General features: G+C 42.2%; 1 protein-coding gene across 1 annotated transcript in view; it reads left to right on the forward strand.

Moving 5' to 3' along the window:
• Positions 1 to 465: 465 nt before the first annotated feature.
• The window catches only part of LOC124622124 (3-ketodihydrosphingosine reductase), a 72,648-nt gene continuing 48,525 nt past the window's right edge, over positions 466 to 24,588 (forward strand). Inside the window, exons 1-4 of the mRNA XM_047147737.1 lie at positions 466 to 523; positions 10,350 to 10,465; positions 14,985 to 15,153; positions 15,318 to 15,457. Coding sequence (XP_047003693.1) covers positions 10,358 to 10,465; positions 14,985 to 15,153; positions 15,318 to 15,457 — 417 coding nt within the window. The 5' untranslated portion in view covers positions 466 to 523; positions 10,350 to 10,357. The remainder of the gene's footprint in view (positions 524 to 10,349; positions 10,466 to 14,984; positions 15,154 to 15,317; positions 15,458 to 24,588) is intronic.

The raw sequence follows: 24,588 nt of genomic DNA on the forward strand, positions 1-24,588 counted from the left end.
GATCGATATATTGTATTGTAATTGCAAGACTTAAGGTCGCTCTTCAGCGTTAGATGTGAAATCGGTTACTGGGGAACCTTGAATTGATTTGAAACAAGTTTAGGTTTTGTACATTTCTTTGGTTCGTTCATCTGTCTTTGTGTGATTCTCCCTTTCAACCCTGACGTTGTTATACCGGTATTGAACACACAAAACTCCTGCAAATTTGAGAAGAACTAACAGCAAGTGGCAAGTACTTGCAGCAAAATGCAAGAAACTCTTTCCACTACTTTGCGGAAACTACTTCTGCAAGTAGACGGAAATAGCGGAAGTCGGCTTGCTGAAGGTGTTTCCATGTCGAGTAACGTACAGAATTAGCTTCTGCAAGCTACTTGCAGAAGTTTACTTGCTAGTTGACATGTGCCATTTGGCAAGGATTTACTTACATCTTTGAATCGACGTTGCAGACCAAAGATTGTAAGTATACTAGCTGGCAAAGTTAGTAGTTGTTTATATCGTGTGACAACATCTACAGGTGTTACCGGTCAGTATAAACTGTAACTGGAAAATGAGCTGCAGTGAACAATGTCAGATGTCTTCGAATGGTGTGTGAACGTAACAGAATTCATGTGACTAACTAACATCGTGTTATAGTGTTTTTTGGGGCTGTACTGAGGCATAACAACTTCTATAATACCTCCGGTCTATTTTCAAAACTTTGTTTAGTCAGCTTTGTGTGTGTGTGTGTGTGTGTGTGTGTGTGTGTGTGTGTGTGTGTTAAATTGAATAGTAGTGTTTAACTAATCTCGTAATTCTGTGAGGGGGCTCTATCGAACGGATCATAATTACCTTTAATGATCATAGGAAAAATGCCGTCTCGTTTTTTAATCGGAAAAAGAAAATCTAATTTCGTGAAGGAACACCTTCTACGCCAATCGAAGTATGTAGCCATACAACGTCTACTACTTCGTAGACAGTGAAAATATGTTTGTAACCCATATTCCAATAATAAGCTCGTTTGTATGGAGGAAAGTGTTCTCTCTCTCTCTCTCTCTCTGTTCATAGGGATATGCAAATGTCACAGCACATAAACGACAGTTTTGTGTGGTGTGAGATACTGTCACTGTGGCATTCAGTTACATGGTAATAACAGCAAATTGATAAAATTTGCGCAAGAAAATTACTATAATGTTCAGTAGTTAATTCAAAGTCTAAAAATGTACCTGACAGTAATTACTTTGCATGAACAAAATATTTCCTCCACTCATGCTAGGCTACTGAGTGGTAACACTAACCACTTTCGCAGTATTCCTTAGGTCAAAACTGCTTCATTTGTAATGCCGCATTACAAAACAATATGGACACTGTCTTGTTCGGATTGGATAAGTGTTACAGAAGTTTTCTCAGCTTGCTACTGTTGCCACTCGATATTATTGTTATTAACATCATCATTATTATTATTACCATGAAGCTAACTGAGCTTATCAACCCTGACATCACATAATTTATCGAAAGAGTGGCTAATGAGGAGGTGGCATTTCTACTGTTGTACCCAGTCTCAATACTGTTGAGATGCAATTCTCCATTCTAGGTTGTACACAAGCCTACATTCATTTTAATGTGCTTCCTGTTGTCAACCCTTGGTCTCCCTTTACTACAATTAACCTCTCCCCCCCCCCCCTCTATTAATAAACAAAGTACTACTTCAGCTTCGAAATATGTCTTACCAACCTATCCCCGTTTTAGTCAGGTTGTGCAATGGAGACCTCTCCTATTCAATTTGATTCAGAATATCTTCATTGTTTATTCTTTGTACCCATCTTATATTCTTTAGGAGAAGAAAAACTTCTTATCCGCGATAGCAATAAAACACTGTATTGTGGATAACCTAATTGGTTTCGGTAAACTATGCTACTATCATCAGATCTGTAATAACATTACAATAGGTGCTACAAACTGTTAAACAGATAATGGCAGATTAACCCATAGAGGAATCAATGACAACATACCTTCGCACAGGTTATTATAAAAATCTTGTGCCAGATACACACAAAATCTTTCCATTAAATCGCCAAATGCACGATATATGACATGAATGATGTGTTGGCTCGCCAAAAATAAAAGTTAAAATTACTGTGTACATAAATCGCCACAACATTGCATCTATATGATCACACATCATGCCTATTAGGGTGCCACAAGACTGTTAACAGCCAGTGCACGAGATGAACTGGCAACAAGTACGACAGGTGTCACTGCAGTGCGTAGTTTCTACCATTAAAAGTGAAATACATAATTTAAAACCTACTGTGATTCCAATTATAAAAGTTAAAAAAAGAAACACTTTTTATGATTTCTTCCTGACAAAACATAGTTAAGACATCCTATACATTATATTTCCAATAAATGCAATATATATTATATCATCACAAAACTGCAAGTGCCTTTATGACAGCATAGTTAAGTAAGCGCCAACATACATATCATAGTTAGACTGAATGCAAAAAAAGCTTTTGGAGATAATTGAAATACAATGGTGTTCAACCCAAAGTCTGGAACTAACAAAACTAGTCTTAAAATCATACCATTATAGTGCAACACGCAATGCTTAGAACACGGAAATATTGAGTGATGTGATTGCCTATATCAAGACCATAATTACTATGTGGCATTCAAACAGAAAGCGGTCAAAAATAGGTACAGCCTGCTTCTTAGATTGAGCACATGGACGCCTGTAGCAAATAATACTGAACAAAAAACAAAACATGAACTTTGAATAACAACGCTATGAAAGCTCATTCATTATGAACTATATATAATGAGGCCTAGGAGTATTGTCATGTAGCCAACAATCTGCCTGCGTCCACAAAGGCAATCCAGTATGGATGGAACTCTGAATAACTCACAGTATATGCGAGAGATCCGGCATGGGTTCAAGTAATTAATACTGGAATACTTGGAGGCTACCCTTAATAAATCATTTTGTTACACCATTGTAGCACGAAGTCCATGTGCATCACCATATAGTCGCAGGTACTAAAGATCTAATCACACCAAATACTCAGCGCCTGCTTGCAGCAAGGAAGAACTGTCTGAGCCTGGGTTGTTGCCACTTGCCATTCAGAAGCAGCTCCTCATGGTGTGTGAGATGTACAGGTTTCTGCTTTTCCAGATTCACAAGCATACCAAACCATATGTCCTCCCATGCAGGCAGATTTTCAAAGTCATGTTTGAACAATGAAGCTTTTTGTGATTCATAATCTTTTGACACGTGGTATAGGCCAACTACTGACACTGACTCAGAACTGGAGCCGACTGCCACACAGCTACTGAAGAGGCCAAGAATTTTAGTGAGGTACCTAGAAACTGCACTCGTATGTGTTTTTAATCCATTTTCATTGAAACTTTAAGTGAGTGCCTCAATGATGCAGCTATATTTACAAGCAGATGTAACAAGGAAACTCCCCTTCAGATTTTGTGGTAGATGGTTCAGTGGATACAGATCAAGCATGAAAACAGGAAAAAGATGTACTGAACTGTGGAAAAAAAGGCGGAATAGAAACATTGAACAGTCGAAGGATAAGAAGTGCAATATAGAGCAGCTTGAAATAGCAGCTTTGTCGTGGCTCAGTGGTCACGGTGTTGGACTGCCGCGCGGATGACCCGTGTTCGAACCTCCTCTCTCTCCTGTCCTTCACTTTTTTTTCCGCACAACATTATGAACTGTCCATCTGGTCACTGAAATGTTTTTTCCCCTTTTGTAGTCTTGGCAGTTGTCATACTATACACCGTTTATAGAGTATAAGTCATGTGGTAAGAATACCATCGCAAGTAAACATGATAAATATTGAGAGCAGGAGAGATACCACATACGAGGCCTGTCTAAAAAGTATCCAATGTTTGGCCGAAAAAATATTTTGAATACCTGACGGGGTTCGGACCCTAATCCCCTTCAAAGTAGGCCCCTTGTGCTTGCACACACTTAGCCCACCGATCCTTCCACTGCCGGAAACACCTCTGGAAGTCTTCTTTTGGAATGACATTCAGTTCTGTCCTCGTGTTCCGCACTCTCTCTTCTCAACTCTCAAAACAGGATCCTTTCAGTGGCGTCTTCAATTTTGGAAACAACCTTGAAGTTGCAAGAAGTCATTTCTGGAGAGTATAGAGGTTGGTGAATACTGTAATTCCATGTTTGGCCAAGAAATTTTGGCTCAAATGGGATGAATGTGCGGGGTCGTTGTTGTGATGCAGTTGCCAGTTTTTCGCCGTCCACACGTCTGGTCTTTCACACCGAACAGCCGGAGAACATCTTGATAGTACTCCTTTGTCACTGTTTGTCCTTCCGGTGCGTATTCGTGATGCACAATTCCACGGACATCAAAGAAGACAGTTAGCATCACCTTGATTTTGCTTCGCGCCTGCCACACTTTCTTCGGCCTCAGATACTCTGGATGCTTCCATTGCGACGACTCTCTTTGTTTCTGGGTCATACCTGTACACCCGTGACTCATCTCAAGTTATCACGGAGTTCAGAAACCCAGGATCATTATTGATGGTGTCCAGAAGGTCCTGTGCAATGTCAAAACAGAGGTGTTTGTGTTCCGATGTCAACAACTTGGGCATGAATTTCGCAGCCACTTGGCGCATGTGCAGAATCTTTACTCACTCCAACCTCTTGGGCAGTCTCCTGCACGGTCAAATGATGATCTGCCATCACCAAATTTTGCACCCTCTCAACAACAGCTGCATTCCGAGCAGTTAGTAACCTGCCAGAACGCTGGTCACTCTCCGCTGATGTGTGGCCATTTTTGAATCGTTTAACCACTCCTTAATTTGTGTTACACCCGTCGCATCTTCTCCGAACACCTGCTGGATCTTACAAATTGTTTCGATTTGAGAATCACCAAGCTTTTGACAAAATTTGATGCACTATCTTTGCTCAGCACGTTCAGTCATCTTGAGAGAGTCAGTAATCCGACGAACACATTGTGTAGCACCTTGCGACCAACAGGCAGCGACTGATGTGCTGGAAGGCGGGGACAAAATTCACGCATGTGCATATAGGCCTCTTCCTTACTGTGTAGGGTGGTACCATGCTATCGTCTGTATTTTACGTGGGAAAATCAAAGGTCGGATACTTTTTAGGCAGATTTTGTAGGTGTCTCACAGAAATGAAAACAACAAATAGACAGGTGTGAACTATGCCATAACAAAGTAATTCAAGAGTCAAAACTACCAAAACAGAACACAACTTCAAACACGTTAAAAACATATGTTTTGCCAGAAGACAGGAAAACTGCGCGATTGTGAAACTGTTGCGTTCATTTGTTGCAGCTTATTAGACAAATTATTGTGTTTTCATCATTTTCTTGAGAGTGATCACATTCCTACGAACACATAAATTGGTCAAGGAGGCAATCTCACTCACATACCAGGCATACAAATTAGGTGCGTTGGTAAGACATTCCTTCCATATGACACGCGTACTGTCACTAATGCCTTGTATGACATACCAGACGTGTTTTCTGTTGGAGGATTTGGTTGTCTCGTCACCTTGTCATCAAACATTTGCAGTTCTCATTCGAAAATCACTCTGTTTTGGTCGCACCTTCCGATAGGGTACTGTCAGATAACATGGGTCCCTGCTCTGGTGCAAGGACCCAGGGTGCTTGCAGTATATATGTCAGACTGTAACTGATTGTATTTTATATTCAAAGGTTAGTTTGCCAGCTGATCTGCCCCTTTATTTTAGCTGACAATGAAACAAATGTGGTATGATTTTTAAAATTTTGTGGGATGTCAGATATTTCCCCTAAAGTTCCGGGAGAAGGTAAAAAATGTGTAAGCTGCCTGGCTCATCTTGGGTTTTAGGATGTGATCAGCCAGTCACATTATCTCGATTTACTTTTTATTCTTTGTTCTGTGGTTCAGTTAAGATTTAAATGATATATTTTAACACTGACAAGATAAAAAAATATTGTTTGCATATTACACTGAGGTGAAAAAAGTCATGGGATTGCGATAGGCACATAATCAGATGGTGGGAGTATCGTGTAAACGAGGTATAAATGGACAGTGCATTGGTGGAGCTGTCATTTGCACTCAGGTGATTCATGTGAAAAGGTTTCCAGTCTGATTGGGCAATAGGACGGGAATTAAGAGTTTGAATACAAAATGGTAGTTGTAGCTACACAAATGGGACATTCCATTTCGAAAACCATTAGGGAATTCAATATTCTGAGATCCACAGTGTCACAAGTGTGCTGAGAATGTCAAATTTCAGCCACTACCTCTCACCATGAACAGTGATAGCATTCACCAAGAGCAGCGCCATTTATGTAGTTTCTAAGTGAAATTGTATTTTAGGCTTTTTTTTGTTTTCTCTGTTTTAATTATATTCATCTGAGACAATTTTGCAACATAAAGGCTCTAATAACTTTGTTGTGGAGTGCCGTGAACACACACACACACACACACACACACACACACACACACACACACACAAAAGGATTTAACTTTTACAAGCTTCTGGCAGAAGAGTTGATGGGGAAGGAAGAGGGGTGAAGGATAAGAACTGGAAATGTTTAGGGGAAGGGATACAGTTTAGAAAAGTCACCAAAACCCGGGTCAGGGGAGACTTAAGGGACAGGATAAGGAGGAAGGACTGATTGTTGAGTACTGCAGTGGATCAGATTTGAAAACCTGCAAGCTTAAAGGTGGAAGACAGGGTAATATGCTAATATGCAAGACAGAGATTACTACTAAAACACCATGCATGAGTTAATAAGAGTGAAAAGCTAAGTGCATTGCATGTAACAGAGGTGGGAGGGGATGGCGAAAAATAGACAAGTCAGAAAATGAAAGATGTAGAAAACTAAAATATAGCGAAGAATGGAGTATTTCCTGTGAGACAGAAAGAAGTAACATAAGTTAAGGCCAGGTGGGTGGCGAGAACGAAGGACATGTAGTGCTAGTTCCCACCAGCGGAGTTCTGAGAAACTGGTGTCTGGGGGAAGAATCGAGATAGCGCATGTGGTGAAACAGGCACTGAGGTCATGACTGTCATGTTGTACAGCATGCTCTGCAACAGGATATTGTGTTTTGCCTGTATACACCCTGTGCCTATGCACATTCTTCCTGACTGATAACTCGGTGGTATTCATGCTGATATAAAAGGCCAAACAGTATTTACATAAAAGCTGTTATGTGACATGATGTTTCATAGGTGGCTCTCCCTTTACTAGTATATGTTTTGTCAGTTACAGGGCTGAATAGGTGGTGGCAGGAGGGTGCATAGGGCAAGTCTTGCAGTGGGAACAGCCAGAGGGGTGGGGATGGTAGGGAGATGGGTGCAGAAGGAGCACAGGGTCTGACAAAGATATTGCGCAGATTGGGAGGGTGACATAAAGCTATTCTGGGTGTGGTGGGCAAAATCTCAGGCAGGATGGATCTTATTTCAGGACATGATTTTAGGAAGTCATGGCCTTGTCGAACTAGCTGATTGCTACGTGCAAGACCAGTACTAGTGGTGTGCTCAGAAGTTGTTTTTTGGAGGAATCACCAGGATTGGATGTGATGGCCCGGGAAATCTGCTTGTGAACTAGGGTCTTGAGATAATTACCGCCAGTGAAGGCTGAAGTGAGAGTGGTGGTGTATTACTGTAAAGAGTCTGCATATGAACAAACATGTTTGGCTCGAATGCCAAGGCTGTATGGGAGGGAACATTTGACGTGGAAAGGATGGCAACTGTCAAAATGGAAGTACTGTTGTTTTTTGGTAGGTTTGATGTGGACGGAAGCATGTAGATGGCCTTTGGTGAGGATGAGATCAACATCAAGGAAAGTGGCATGGGATTCAGAATAGGACCACATGAAACTTAATTGGAAGAAGGTATTTAGAGATTCCAGGAATTTTTAACAGGTCAGGCTCGCCATGAGTCCATACGGCAAAGATGTCATCATGGTGGAGCTCATCCTCACCGAAGACCAGCTACGCACTTCCGTCCACATAAAACATACCAACAAAAAACAGTACTTCCATTTTGACAGTTGCCATCCTTTCCATGTCAAACGTTCTCTCCCATACAGCCCTGACATTCAAGGCAAACATGGTTGTTCGGATGCAGACTCTTTAAAGCAATACACCACCACTCTCACTTCAGCCTTCACTGGACTTAATTATCTCAAGAGTCTAGTTCACTACCAGATTTTCCGAGCCATCATGTCCACTCCTGGTGACCCCTCCAAAAAACAACTTCTGAGCACACCACTTGTCACCCAGTACTATATTGGTCTTGAATGTATCAATCAGCTTGTTCGACAAGGCCCTGACTTCCTAAAATCATGCCCTGAAATGAGATCCATCCTGTCTGAGATTTTGCCCACCACACCTAGAATAGCTTTTTGTCACCCTCTCGACCTCTTCAATATCCTTGTCTGACCCTATGCTTCTGCATCCAACTCCCACCCTCCGGCTCCTACCCCTGTGATGGTCCCCGCTGCAAGACTTTCCCTATGCACCCTCCAGCCACCACCTATTCCAGCCCTGTAACTGGCAAAACATATACTAGGAAAGCGAGAGCCACCTGTGAAACGGCATGTCATGTCCTCTCAGAGTAAGCTGATACAATAGCTCCATATTTAGCAATTATATACAACTGCTCACTCACAGAAAGATCTGTACTTAAAGACTGGAAAATTGCTCAAGTCACACCAATACCCAAAAAGGGAAATAGGAGTAATCCATTGAATTACAGGCCCAATTGCAGTAGGGTTTTGCAATATATACTGTATTCGAACATTATTAAGTACCTCCAAGAAAACGATTTATTGGCATGTAGTCAGTACGGATGCAGAAAATATCGTTCTAGCGAAACACTCTTTATACTCATGAAGTAATGAGTGCTAAATTTTGATTACGCTGTAAGTCACACAAATATGAAGGCTGTAAATTCAACTAAATACTTAGGGATTACAATTACAAATACCCTAAATTGGAACAATCACATAGATAATGTTGTGGGTAGAGCCAACCAAAGACTGTGATTCATTGGCAGAACACTTAGAAGGTGCAACAGGTCTACTAAAGAGACTGCTTGCACTACAATTGTCCACTCTGTTCTGGAGTATTGCTGTGCGGTGTGGGATCTGCATCAGATGGGACTGACAGATGACATTGAAAAAGTACAAAGAAGGGCGGTTCATTTTGTATTATTACGAAGTAGGGGAGATAGTGCCACAGACATGATATATGAATTGGAGTGGCAATCATTAAAACAAAGGCGTTTTTTGATGCGACGGGATCTTCTCGTGAAATTTCAATCACCAGTTTTCTCCTCCGATTGCGAAAACATTCTGTTGGCACCCACCTACATAGGGAGAAATGATCATCACGATATAAAAAGATAAATCAGGGCTCGCACAGAAAAGTTTAAGAGCTCGCTTTTCCCATGCGCCGTTCGAGAGTGGAACAGTAGAGAGACACAGCTTGAAGGTGGTTCATTGAACCCTCTGCCAGGCACTTTATTGAGAATAGCAGAGCAATCACATAGATGTAGATGTATCAGCTGTTATGTAAGCACTATTCGGCCTTTCATATCGACATGACTACCACCCAGAACTTCTGCCAGAAGGAGCCACTTGCTCCGAAAGCTTGTAAAAGTTAAAACCTGTGTGTGTGTGTGTGTGTGTGTGTGTGTGTGTGTGTGTGTGTGTGTGTGTGTGTGCGCGCGCGCGCGCTTTATTGGCATGTGTGCGTGCGTTCCTCTGCTGCCACTTGGTGAGTAGATTGTTTATTTTATATTATGTTATTTTATTTATTGCATATTTGACCTGACCAGTTAGGGCCTTAAGATCCTATCTTATAACTGACCAGAAGCAATGAATACCAAAAGTATTACAAAACCTTCCCAATAATAATAAAAATAATAATAATAATCATGATGATGATAGGCATTTAGATCACAGTATGAGCATGTGGGATTATTTGAGTAATGTATTGCAGAAAAGTTAAAAGGCTCAGATTGAAATACTGTGTAGATTACATGACCCACATTACATCAAGAACATTTCCAAGTTTTAATTCTTCTCTTGAAAGTATTAAATTAGTTCAGTAATTCATTGCATATAATATGTAATCTTTTACATAGAAGCCAAGAAGGCTTTATGGTCCAGTGACATTTACAAAAGGAAATACATTATCACGAGACATTAGGCATATTTCTTGTAGGAATGTCTTTCGTGTATGTATAGGAATGAAACAGCTTTAATGATTGGCTCCTGAAGATGTGTACTGTTGGCAGAGTAGGTATTATGTTTTGTGCATAAATTTAATTGGTTGTAGATTAAACTAGAGTGAATTTTTGTTTTCAGGTGTGAAAATGTTGATTTTGTTGGCTGTTACCATTTCACTTGTGTTTGTAATATTTCTCATTTGGATCTTACGACAAAAGAGCAAAAAAGTCAGCCTTAAAGGAAAACATGCCATTGTAAGTTGAAAACTTATCTTTTTTAGTATATTGACTTATAATTAAAGTGTTCACGAGTGGCAAATTTGTGACTGTTAAGACTCTTGTGTAGTGCTGGTTGACGACAGTTAGAAATGCGGCTAATATCAGGTGAATCAATGGTTTCCCATATGATATTTTCTGTAAATTGAATCCAGCCATTCCTTGGACGTTTGGGTGCCAGATTAGCACAAATACTGTATTATTGAGTGTGTTTGAAATTTATTTTAAAAAGATAGGGAATATATTTTATTAAATCCAAAGATGCAATTTTAAAAACTTGGCACATATATTTTATAAAATCCAAGGATACATTCATTTTTAAATTTTGTTTTCCTTGAGTGTGTACATAGTTATACAGTAGTATCACTCAGTGTGAAATGTCCCGAATTTTTAATTGTCACAACACTGATACACAGTGGCAGCATGCTTTATCACACAACTGATTTACAAGCATTATATCGGTACTGCATGTATCTGGTTGTTGCTTAATATATTCCAGGAACACATCTGCAGCTCCAGCACCAGCAATGTAAGAAATCTTCATGCTCTCTTGTCCTATGTTCACTTCTTCATCACTTTCATCAATACTTTCCTGCGTGCTTTTCATTATTTCTTCATCTGTTAAAGTGTGGTCTGTCTCCTAGTTTCCCTCATTTGGCTACTTAGCCTAATCATCATCATTAATTTCTCCTTCTCTTGGGAGTGTGTGGAACATTGCAGTGTACAAACTATTAGCAATTGATGATTCCGAATTGACTGGCTCATTCCTGTTGCTCAGTACTAGATCCAACTCTGCATCATTGGATGGCCAAACTTTATTTCAACTTTTCATTATGATAACACTCCCCACTGTATACCATGTCTCGGCTGCTTCCAAAACATCATCACATAACTTGATTGCTTTCCACACTTTCAGCATAGTCTTGGCAGTGTCATGTTGACATTCGTTTGGAAAGGAGAAAAGAAGTGCATGTCGATAATGACATTGAATTGAGTCCAAAATTCTGTGGTCCTTGGGCTGAAACAGGGATATCACATTGGGTGGAAGAATGAGTGTTTGTATAGCATCGGACATTAAGAGTCAGAAGGATGACTGGGAACATTGTCAGTAGTAAGGGTAGCTTTCAGTGAAAGCTTTTTCTTCTTCAGCTCTTTTCTACCTACTGGTACAAACACTTTGTGGAACGACCGAGACAATATTTCTCTGTCCATCCACACTTTCTTCTGAGCACAATATTTCACTGGTAGTGTGTTTATGTCACTGTGTTGAGAACGCCTTTACTGCACTGTTGTATGAACTGTATATAAACAGCTATATCTGGTTCTTCATTCACACTCTTTCACATAACCTTCTGTTTTCCTAACCCACTATCGATTTGGTTTGCATACTGTCAAATAAGATCTTTCTTTATCTGAAATTTAAAGTTTCTGTTTGAGGTCTATTGCAACATGTGTCCTCGTAGAAGACATGATACTGAACTATAAAGAATGGCACAATTTCATATGTGTGTGTAGCATTGTTTAACTTTATAATTAACTAACAAAATTTTTGTGCACAATAATTCATTGTTGTGTACTGTTTAGGATGTGGGCTGGATATTACTGAGAGGCCAGGTTACTGAGGGTGGGATTAGTGAGAGTTTAGTGTAGCTTCCCCCCCCCCCCCCTCCCCCCTCCCATAGTGTTTATGAAATGAACATGGTTATGTGAAAAGCATGAAACAGCCTAAAATGTCATGTTCATTGAAGAAGTGCATGCAAATAAAACTATAACATAAATATTGGGTATCGGTGGGAATTTTGTGATGTAATGTCTGTGTTGCATTTACAGTTGAAAGAAATTTAAGGTAATAACACCACATCCAAGTCCATTACAGGATCTTTGTTTAATGAACAGATTTGTTGTGGTGAAAGGTACTGTTGAGAGTTGCAGATTATACTTTTAAAAATTAAGTTCTACTCCTGTACATGAATATCTGCTTTATTTTAGCTATCAAACTAATTGACAGGAATTTACAGAGCTGTCCTTCAATACAACCTACTTGAAGTAATAGTTTTGTCCTTAAATGTATCATAATTGTTTTATATATTAGATCGTTTTTTTGTAATTTGCCAGTAAGAGAGAGGATCACTCGTATTTAGATATAATGGATTAATGAACTTGCTTGAAATCGGTTGTTTAGTACTCTATATATTCTCGGGAACTGATCTGCCAGGGACCAGAAGAGATCAGCTATGTGGTGGAGAGTATGAGAGGTTCACATTGTGAACTGTTACGGTTAATTGATTTGTGACTATCAACATTTAACAGGAAACATTTAAAAGTAAACAAGTTAACAGAGAGATAAAAAAGAATAGAAAATATGCAGAGAAGTAAAAGGCTCCTTGCTTATGTTAATTTCTTGCATTGGAAAGCAGTATGCTGCAAATGTAATGCTTCTACATATACACTGATTAGCAAGTGAATTAGAAATTGTTGCTGTGATGTAAAGTAAAATAGTTTGATGTGGCGTGCCACTGTGAGCCCACTGCAACATACAGGGTGTCCAGAAAAGGACTCCCTGATTTCAAAATCAAATATCTCGAAAACAAATATCAACAGAGGAATGCAGTAAACGGTATGTTTATTGTAAAAGCTGTAAGAAGTTTATACAGCAGTTTGAAATAATAGTTGCAAAAGCTGCTAACAGATGGCACTGTACGCTGTACAGCTCATATCAGCATACATAAGTGAAATAATCATATGAAAACAATCTTTGCAAACAATCACATCACAATGTTTTCAAAATGTTCACCATTGGCACTACAGAGGTGGCGCCAATGAAGAATCGATTCAAGCTCGTCCAGCGTGGCGGGATGCTTCGGGTAGACCATGTCTTTCACTGTGCCCCACAAAAAAAAGTCACAGGGAGTCAAATCCGGCGAATATGGAGGCCAATCCATGCCTGCACCAGTAAATTTGGGATATTCCAAAGCAATTACTCGATTCCCGAAGTTTTCCTCAAGAAAGCGAAACACTTGTTCGGTCCGATGTGGTTGGGCTCCATTTTGCATAATCCATTCAGTACTTGGCCAATCCTCTAACGCTTGCTGTGTGGCGACAAATTGTTCCAAAATTGCAACGTAATGTGCACCAGTGACCGTTTCTCGAATGAAAAAAAGGGCCAATAATGCCTCTGCTGCATACTGCAGCCCACACAGTAACTTTAAGAGAATACAGGGGTTTTGCTTCACACCAATATGGCTTTTCGGAACCTCAAAATCGCCAGTTCTGCTTATTCATGTATCCATTCAGGTGGAAGTGTGCTTCATCTGTAAACCAGATGCAGCCAACATCAAATCCTTCACTATCAATCATTGTGAGCATCTGATTAGCAAAGGCAACCCTTTGTTGCACAGCTCGTACGGGTATGGCCTGGTGCATTTGAATTTTGAATGGAGACATGTGTAGGCTCTTTCTCAGTATTTTCTGCATGCTGGAACGCTTCAAACCAGTCTCAGATGCAATTCTACGGACGGATGACATTGGATTTCGCTGAATAATTCCAGAAACTGTGGCAATATTTTCAGGCGTAACTGCGGTTTGCTTGTGGCCAACATGCCCCACTAGATAATCAGTTATGCTGCCTGTTTGTTGAAATTTTGCGAAGAGTGTACGAATGGTTTTCACATCGCGTCCTTTTGGAACATTAAATTGTGCTTGAAAACTTCGCCTTGTTGCCGTAGGACTCTCTTCTAACCTGTGGTACTCTAGCACGAGAAAAACGCGTTGTTCAATGGAATACATGGTTTCAATCTCTTCCTTTGGTACACTAACCTCCTTTCACGTTTCAATAGTGGAACTGATCACTCTGGGCTTCGGATCACTATTTATACTAGGCATTACGTATGGCGATTACAGCGCCATCTGTTAGCAGCTTTTGTAACTATTATTTCAAACTGCTGTATAAACTTCTTACAGCTTTCACAATAAACATACCTTTTACTGCATTCCTCTATCGATCTTTGTTTTCGAGATATTTAATTTTGAAATCAGGGAGTCCTTTTCTGGACACCCTGTATGTTGAGTGTTTGGTTAACAGTAACACACAAGCTAAGCAAGATTGGGCATCTGAGTACATCTGGTTTATGTTGGCAGGGTCAGTATGTTTGATTGCTTTCATATCATTAATATCAGACGCGTGTGCTATGCCATTGGGTACAGAATCCAACACCATCAATAACTGTTAACTGGACTTCATATGGAGCAAAGGTAGTGTGGGCACATCAATGTGTGACACAAGAAACATGAATAGCTTTTCAGAAGCTGAAATGAGTAGTTAGTTTATGTCACTGGTAACAGAGTGATGGGAAATTAGTTCTTTGTCACATGCAGTGTGCTCTAAGTAGGTCACAAAACAGCTGTAGAATATAGCTGGGATTGGGGTGTCTCAGAGGAAACTTGGATGGTCTGTGCCCCAACTTAATATATATATTAACAGCTGTGACATTTATTGTAGGTGACAGGAGGATCGAGCGGCATTGGAAAGGAAGTTGCAGCAAATCTTCTAAGAAGAGGTGCAAGTGTCACATTAATTGCAAGAAACCAAGAACGCTTGAGCCAGGCATACGAAGAGCTGAAGACGTGCATTACCGATACTCAGAACCAGGAACTTAAGTATTTTTCGTGTAAGTGCAACTGAAAATTCTTAAATATTGTGGCCATTATAATACTCTCTCTAAGCAGAGTTCTTTCCTGGAAATTACTACAGGTGCAAATAAATTGTATATTTTTTTCTGAGAGTTGTGCTGACTCGGTTGCAATGCTGTTTTACTATGATAGTTAATTTCAGTGGATGTGGGTGGCAATTATGAAGATGTGAAATCTGTTGTGGAGAAAGCAACATGTGGAGTCTCAGTGCAGATGTTGGTCAATTGTGCAGGAACGTCGGTGGCAGGCCGCTTGGAAGACTTGTCGATAGAGGATATAAAGGTTTGTAGCAAGAGGTGTTAGTAACAGCGGTGTATTACAGTAACTAATTTTTTTAAAAAAATTCTTGTTTTCATAAGTCAATCATACTTGTTTCTGATGGAACAGCAACGTAGAATACCCATCCTTTGTGATGCCCTCCCTGTAACGCTTTCTAATGCTTGGCATATTTGAATATAGTTGTAATCATGATATTATGAAGAATTATACTGACAGTTGGTAAAATTGTTGTTTTATCGATAGACAGCCAATTTCATGATCTAAAACCGCATCATCAGTTGCAAGAATGTTAAAAGGTCATAGTTGTACCCAGCACAACTAGTCAAGGTATATTATTCAGTGAATGTTATCTACATTACACTGTGAAACAATGGGTGATAAAGACGTGATCCATTAATTGCTTTAAATTGCTGTTGGGTGGATCATGTCGTTATAGGCCCTTGTTTTAAGATTTGTGTGCATTGGTGTGATGGTAGGACAACCTAGCTGTGGGAAGAGTAGAAGGGGCCCGCTCAGGTGACTAAGACTGGCTAACAGGCTCGTGCTTCAATGGGCACTTCTACTCTTGCCCTGCCATCACACTGACACAGGCAAATCTTAAAACAAGGGCCTAAATTACAAGATCCACCCACCAGCAATTTAACAAAATTAATGGATCACGTCTTTGTCAACCTTCGTTCACCAGTGTGATATAGATAATAATCATTGAATAATGTATCTTGACTAGGAGCAATGGGTATGTCAATGACCTTTTAACATTGTTGCACCTGATGATGTGGCTTTTAGGTGGTTAGACTGGTTGTCTATCAATAAAACAACAATTTTACCAGCTGTCGGTGGAATTCTTGTTAACATCATGCCTTTCAACAATTGAGGATGCCCAGAATGTAACACACTTTGTGATAGTTGTAAGCATTTAATTGCAACACTATTAATTTGACCTGTATATGTGCTGGATCTTTAGCATTTAAAATATATTCTGATATGGTTGAAAATTTGACCATTCTGTCATTTCAAATTGCAACAGGGAATACACCAAATTTAGTGCAAATTGCAACACCAAAAAGAAACCCCCTGCGAGTCCTGGGGTTAGAATAGGCCCAAGGTATTCCTGCCTGTCGTAAGTGGCGACTGAAAGGAGTCTCACACGTTTCAGCCTTTGTGATGGTCCCCTGTAGAGTTTGACCTCCATTTTTCAAAATTTTCCTGAGGAGTGAGCCAATGGGGGAAGGGCGCCTTACATGGTGCATCGTGTCCATCATGTGCTGAGACCTCTCGCATCCTTTGTCGATGTGGATCTGCATTTCTTCTCATTCTTCAGCTGTTGGGCGAGGTCACCATCCTGGGTGCGTATTTTTCCATCAGCTGTGCAGTATCATTTTCTACGCTGACGATGGCAATGGACTTTTTTGCTTGGTTACACCTGATATCCAGCACAGTAGCCAGACCGTTATGGCGGGGCCGCCATTTACCCTGTTGGTTCTGGGTGGCACCTGTGGGGAGGGCTCCTGGTCGGAGTGGGTGGCATCAGGGCGGATGACATGAGATGAAGCGTAGTCCATCATCTCTTGCTGGTGGTGAAACACCAGCAGTCTCTAAGCATTCACGAGCTCAATTCAACGCACAGAAGTATGATCCCAAATCATTCCCCTCTCTGGCCACACCATGGCAGGAACATCAGGCTAAGGATGGCAGCAGCTCTTACTCGCCCTGGTTCCTTGTATGTTCGAGAGCTGATGATGCCTCAGTTTTTTGTTGAGCATATAGAGGACAAGTTTGGGGAGGTGTAGGGCTTGTCCAAAATGAGATCTGGGTCAGTCTTTATCAAAACAGCATCCTCTGCCCAGTCACAGGCTTTACTCGCTTGTGACAAGCTGGGGATGTTTCTGTTACCATCACACTCCATAAGAGCTTAAACATGGTCCAGGGTATCATATTTCACAGGGGCCTTCTTTTGTAGTCCGATGATAAGCTGCGGACCAATCTAGAACGGCGAGGTGTACATTTCGTTCGGCGTATCCCCCAGGGTCCGAGGGATAATCAGGTTGCCACTGGTGCCTTCATCTTGGCCTTCGAGGGTGATACATTACCCGACAAGGTCCAGGTGATGGTCTACAGTTGTGATATAAAACCCTATATCCCTCCCCCAATGCAGTGCTTTAAATGTTGGAAGTTCGGTCATATGTATTCCAGCTATACTTCCAGTGTCACAGGCCGAGATTGCGGACACCCATCATATCCCAATACTCCATGTGCCCCGCCTCCCATCTGTGTCAACTGTGGAGAGCACCATTTGCCTTGCTCGCCAGACTGCAGGATTCTACAGGAAGAAAGGAAAATCATGGAGTACAAGATTCTTGACCGACTGACCTACACGGAGGCTAAGAGGAAATTTGAACGCCTACATCCTGTACATATGACATCATCTTATCCCGCTGTTACAACAGTTCTAGCCCCATCAGCTCTGCCAGCCCCCAGTCACCTCTCAGAGCCAGAAGACTACATCTGCCTCCTTGATGGTGGGGCTCCCTGTTGTTCTTGCACTACCTACTTCAGGCGTAACACCCCCCAACCATCGGGAACGTCCATCCCCATTGTTCAGCCTGAGAAGTGTACAACTTCTTCAGTTGCTCTCGCTAGGAAGGGGCCCCCTTGGGTCTCTCCCTTCTCAGGTTTTGCTAGTGGAAGAGATGACAGCTGACAGTGGTTGAAGAGCCCAAAAGCAGCTGGTCACAGGGCTTCATGCTCATCCTCAGTCCCGGAGACTGAATCAGTGAAGTCCTCCCAGCCAAGGAAACCCAAGGAACAGCGAGAGAAATCCAAAAAGAAGGTCACCAATACCAAGGGAATTGTGGTGGCACTCACACCACCGCTACCTCCAAGCTCTGCATCTGTGGATGAGGTGGAGATTCTGGCGTCTGCTGAGGACATAGATCTCGCCGGACCCTCAGACAAAATGGATGTAGACTGCTCAGGCAAAAAGTCGGTGGCAGCAGGTGGCCCTGATACATAAACTGCCTCATTGAATGTTCCATGCCTTCCCAGTCTAACAATGAAGTCATCCTCCAGTGGAATTGCGTGGTTTTTTCCACTGCCTGGGTGAGCTACGGCAGCTGTTAAGCTTTACACCTGCTATCTGCATTGCCCTCCAGGAAACCTGGTTTCCGGCATTGTGGACCCTTGCCCTCCGCAGCTATAAGGGATATTGCAGGAACCGCAGTGACTATGATTGAGTGTCAAGTGTAGTGTGTGTATACGTCCTAAACTCAGACTGTAGTGAACGTGTGCCGTTCAAACCCCTCTTGAAGTTGTGGCTGTCAGAATAAGGACGATGCAGGAAATAACTGTCTGCAATGTATATCTTCCTCCAGATGTTGTAGTATACCTGAATGTATTAGCTGCACTGATTGATCAACTCCCTATACCTTTCCTACTCTTTGGAGATTATAATGCCCATAACCCCTTGTGGGGCGGCACTGTGCATACTGGCCGAGGCAGAGATGTCAAAACTTTACTGTCTCAGTTCAACATCTGCCTCTTAAATACTGGGGCCGCCACACGTTTCAGTCTGGCTCAGGGTAGTTACTCGGCCATTGATTTATCAGTTTGCAGCCCAGGACTTCTCCCATCTATACACTGGAGAGCACATGATAACCTGTGTGGTAGTGACCACTTCCCCATCTTCCTGTCACTGCCCCAGCATCAGGTGCACGGACGCCTGCCCAGATGGGCTTTAAACAAGGCAGACTGGGAAACTATCATCTCTGCTGTCACTGTTGTACACAGGAACATCGATGTGATGGTTGAGCGGGTGACTACAACAATCGTTTCTGTGGCAGAAAACACGATCCCTCGCTCTTTAGGGTGCCCCCGGCAAAAGACAGTCCCTTGGTGGTCACCAGAAGTCGCTGAAGCAATTAAGGAGCTTCGGCGAGCTCTACAGCAGCATATGCAACACCCTTCTCTGGAGTACCTCATAGCCTTTAAACAGCTCCATGCTCAAATTCGCCAATGTATCAGATGATGGAAGCAGGAGTGTTGGGAGAGATACATCTCGACCATTGGATGCCATGGCAAAAATCAAACGTGTTTTTGGCTACCAGACCCCAACAGGTGTTCCCAATGTTAACATAAATGGCATGTTATCGACTGACGCAAACACGGTTGCCGAGCATTTTGCTGAGCTTTATGCTCGAGCCTTTGGATCGGAGAATTACCCCCCAGCCTTTCACACTCTCAAACTGCGGCTGGAAGGGAAAGTCCTCTCATTTACTGCATGCCACAGTGCATCCTATAACACCCCGTTTACGGAGTGGGAGCTCATCAGTGCCCTTGCACATTGCCCCAATACAGCTCCTGGACCAGATCGGATCCACAGTCAGATGATTAAAAATCTCTCATCTGACTACAAGTCACATCTCCTAGTCATCTTCAACCGGATCCGGCGTGATGGCGTTTTTCCATCACAATGGTGGGAGAACACCATCATTCTGGTGCTCAAACCCAGTAAAAACCCACTTATGTGGATAGCTATCGGCCCATCAGCCTCACCAGTGTTCTTTGTAAGCTGCTGGAATGTATGGCGTGTCGGCGGTTGAGTTGGGTCCTAAAGTCACGTGGCCTACTGGCTCCATGTCAGGGCGGCTTCCGCCAGGGTCGTTCTACCACTGATAATCTTGTGTTCCTGGAGTCTGCCATCCGAACAGCCTTTTCCAGATGCCAACACTTGGTTGCCGTCTTTTTTTATTTATGAAAAGTGTATGACACGACCTGGCAACATCATATCCTTGCCACATTATATGAGTGGCGTCTCCGAGGCTCACTCCCGATTTTTATCCAGAATTTCCTGTCGCTTTGTACTTTCTGTGTACAAGTTTGTGCCTCCCATAGTTCCCCCCCATATCCAGGAGAATGGGGTCCTGCAGGGCTCTTTATTAAGTGTATCTCTATTTTTAGTGGCCATTAATGGTCTAGCAGTAGCTGTAGGGCCGTCCATCTCACCATCTCTCTATGCAGACGACTTTTGCATTTCATACTGCTCCACCAGTACTGGTGTTGCTAAGCAGAGTCTACAGGGAGCCATCCACAAGGCACAGTCATGGGCTCTATCCCGTGGTTTCCAGTTTTTGGCAGCAAAGTCGTGTGTTATGCACTTCTGTCAGTGTCGAACCATTTGTCCAGGACCAGAACTTTACATTAATGACGATCCACTCACTGTAGTGAAGACATATTGATTCTTAGGACTGATTTTCGACGCCTGATTCACTTGGCTTCCTCACCTACGTCAGCTTAAGCTGAAGTGCTGGCAGCACTTCAATGCCCTCCGCTGCCTGAGCAACACCAACTGGGGTGCAGATTGCTCTAAGCTGCTGCAGCTCTACAGAGCCCTTGTTCAATCTCGCCTTGACTATGGGAGTGTGGTTTATGGTTCGGCAGCACCCTCAGTGTTGCATTTACTCGACCCAGTGCACCACTGTGGCATTCGCCTAGCGACAGGAGCTTTTAGGACGAGTCCGGTGTCCAGCATCCTTGCGGAAGTGGGAGTGCCTGCATTGCAGGTTAGGTGTGCACAACAGCTGGCCAGTTACGTAGTGCACATTCGTAGTTCTCCTGTGCATCCAAATCACCGTCTTCTTTTCCCACCCACGGCGGTTCATCTCCCGCATCAGCGGCCCAGTTCAGGGCTTCCAATTGCAGTTCATGTCTGATCCCTTCTTTCCGAACTGGAGTCCTTGCCTTTACCACCAATACTTGAGGTCCATTCACGTACATCTCCATGGTGTACACCTAGGCTGCAGCTTCGCCTGGATCTTTCACATGGCCCTAAGGACTCAATTAAACCTGCGGCTCTCCGCAGCCACTTCCTCTCGATTCTTGACAAGTGCTAAGGCCACGAAGTGGTTTACACCAACGGTTCGATAGCTGATGCTCACATCAGCTTTGCATATGTCCGTGGAGGACGTATTGAACAGCAATTCTTCCCCGATGGCCGCAGTGTTTTCACTGCCGAGCTGGTGACTATATCATGCTCTTGAGCACATATGTTCATGCCCCGATGAATTGTTTGTTGTGTGTACTGACTCTGTGAGCAGCCTACAAGCTATCGACCAGTGCTACCCTCACCATCCTTTGGTGGCGTCCACCCAGAAGTCCATCTATGCCCTGGATCAGTCTGGTCGTTCAGTGGTGTTTGTGTGGACTGCAGGACACGTCGGCATCCCAGGCAATGACCTTGCCGACATGCTGAACAAACAGGCTACGCAGAAGCTGCTTCTGCAGATGGGCATCTGAACCTGACCTGCACCCTGACTTATGCTGCAGGGTTTTTCTGCTTTTCGAAATAGAATGGCATAACAGTGTGCACAACAAACTTTGTCATTAAGGAGACTACGAGTGTGTGGAAGTCTTCCATGCGGGCCTCTCACAGGGAATCAGTTGTTCTCTGCCAGCTCCGCATTGGCCACACTTGTGCCATGAAGACCCACCTCAGTGTCGGTGCGGTGCCCGGTTGACAGTGGCCCATATTCTGGTGCACTGTCCCACTTTGACTGCCCAACGACAAAATCTTGGGCTACCGGACTCGTTGATGCTCGTTTTATGTGATAACACCTCATTGGCTGATTTAGTTTTGTGTTTTATTCTTGAGGGTGAGTTTTATCATTTGATCTAAGTTTTAGCGCATATCCATTGTCCCGCTGTGTCCTCCACCCTAGTTCTTTTAGGTTACCGTATTTACTCAAATCTAAGCCACACCTGAAAAATGAGATTCGAAATCGAGGGAAAAAAAATTTCCCGAATCTAAGCCACACCTGAAATTAGAGGCTTGAAATTAATGGGGGATAAAAGTTTTAGACCGCACCTCCAAATTGAAACAAAGTTGGTCCATTGTAACACGAGACACAATTTAGGTCGAATGGATGAAGATACAGCTATAGTAGTTTGGTTTGAGTCGTAAGCTTAACAATTAAGCTTTACCAAGTAGCCATTGCTATGTGTCAGGCGCTCCGTCCGTATTTATATGGGTACCCTTCCTTTTTCACGTGCTTTGTCTGGTTTGAATAGATTGCTTATTTTGCTAGATCTGATAAGCGCCGTTCTCTTTGTTATAGGTGTTTACGTCACTCTAAGCTGAAAATGTGTTATTGTACTGTGTCATGCATTGTTTGTCGCATTCTGATAATGAGTATTTACGACCTGTCACTGCTCACGGCATGACTTGCTTTTGTGTGCACTACCGCGGCTTACAATTAAAAAAAAGGAGAGGAATTGTCTCATAAGCGAAACAATGGCAAGTGACTGCTATTTGTTGTTACTTACACTGCTGCTTTCTTTGATAATGATGAACAAGAAGCAAATAATATACTGCATATGATGGATGATGTTCTGAACGAGAGTTCAGCGAAAATTTTTCTCCGTTTGAAAATCTTTGCAGGCGCCTCTTTAGTACATTACATTCTGCACAGAAATTAGTCATCTTAGATTTAAAAATCTAGTCAGTTGCCATGTTTCATTTCTGACTGTATCTCTATTCAGCATAAGAATAATACAAATATAAACATGACATGATATGTATATTCTTCTGTGTTTGCTGTTGTCTCACTCTAGTTTCATAGTTTATTAGGCAGACAGGATTTAAATGAGATAGCAGCAAACACGAAAGAATACATGGCATAATGTTTACATTCTTCTACCTTTTTTTTTTAAATTTATTTACTGATGCAGAGGTTTTGGCGCCAGTATTTATCTCGCTACATTTCAGGAAATGTCATACTGCCCATATTCTGGCGAAGAGTAGTATTTATCTTTGTGCCTGCAAAGCATGCCTGTGTAGTGCTACATATATTTGACGGCAGAAGTTAGTTGTGGCAGCATCTACCAACATTTTTCAGAACTTCCACTTACTTTGCACTTGATCATAAGCCGCAGGCGGTTTTTGGATTTAAAAAACCAGAAAAAAAGTGTGGCTTAGATTTGTGTAAATACGGTGGAGGTTTTAATGTCTTGCAGAGTGGCTGACTTTTCCTTTCTAATCTCGTGGTTGGCCAGCCACTGTAATCTGCTTTCTTGTTTTATTCTCTTCTGTTTCTAGCGTCTCTCTGTTTTCTAGTCCTCTTTTGTTCCTTTTAGTGTTCCTTGCCTTTCCTTCATTCTTGTTGTTTTTCCTTTCTTTCCATTTTGTGTTATATGTCTCGTCTGTTTTATTGTAACACTTGTGGCATTGTTTTATCAGGAACAAGGGACCAATGACCTCGTAGTTTGGTTCCCTCCCCCCTTCTTTTAAACCAACCAACCAGCCAACCAAAAAGAAATGTCACTAAATTTGGTACATCACAATAGACAGATGATTAGGAGTACAGAACTGTACCAAAATCTGTGACTCTGAGAACCTGATATAGTGTGAAGGCTTCACATGGTGGAAACAGAGCATTTAAACGTTGTGTCATGGGATAGAAGAGAACCTCAGTCTGTTCCTGTGGTACTGCCCTCCACATGAGTTATATGTAAGTCCACGGAGTAACATTGTCATTGTAACAGCCACACAGACAGCATTCAGATGGAGCAAGTGGGGACGTAGAAAATAAAATACCACACTGTTACATGAAAATATCCTGAAAATGATACTGTGCCAGGCTGTCTTACAAGGGGAGGGCGCGGGACACAGGTCACTGATTTGGCTCTAATTGTGTTAGTAGAAGCTGGTAGATGCTTGAAGTTCATAGAATATCTCGTCTGGGTGGGCCATAGGAAAAGAAAAATCACTTTCTAAAGATTTTTGAGTACAGTGTGAGGGATTCTTGAGCAACAATGCTAAAGTAATACAGTGACTGTCAGTTTGCCAGCTTGGGTGTGATTCCTCCTGTTACCATCATTTTTCCTTCATTTTTTAATTCCTTGGAGCGGTAATGCCCATTGTCATAATGTTCTCATTGTTACTTGTTTGTAACGGCCTTGTGCATCCTGAAATTGTTCCCATGTTTTTGAATTCATGAATGCAGTTTCGTCATTTCTAGTGCCAAGTTGTTCTACTTCTTTCCTCCAAATTTGAAGATAAATCCCCCCCTCCCACCCGAAGCTACCCCCCCCCCCCCCCTCCCCTGAGATAGGAATTGTTGTTTTAATAATGCAAACTTCTG

The sequence above is a fragment of the Schistocerca americana genome, chromosome 7, assembly GCF_021461395.2.
Source record: "Schistocerca americana isolate TAMUIC-IGC-003095 chromosome 7, iqSchAmer2.1, whole genome shotgun sequence".
Classification (NCBI taxonomy): domain Eukaryota; kingdom Metazoa; phylum Arthropoda; class Insecta; order Orthoptera; family Acrididae; genus Schistocerca; species Schistocerca americana.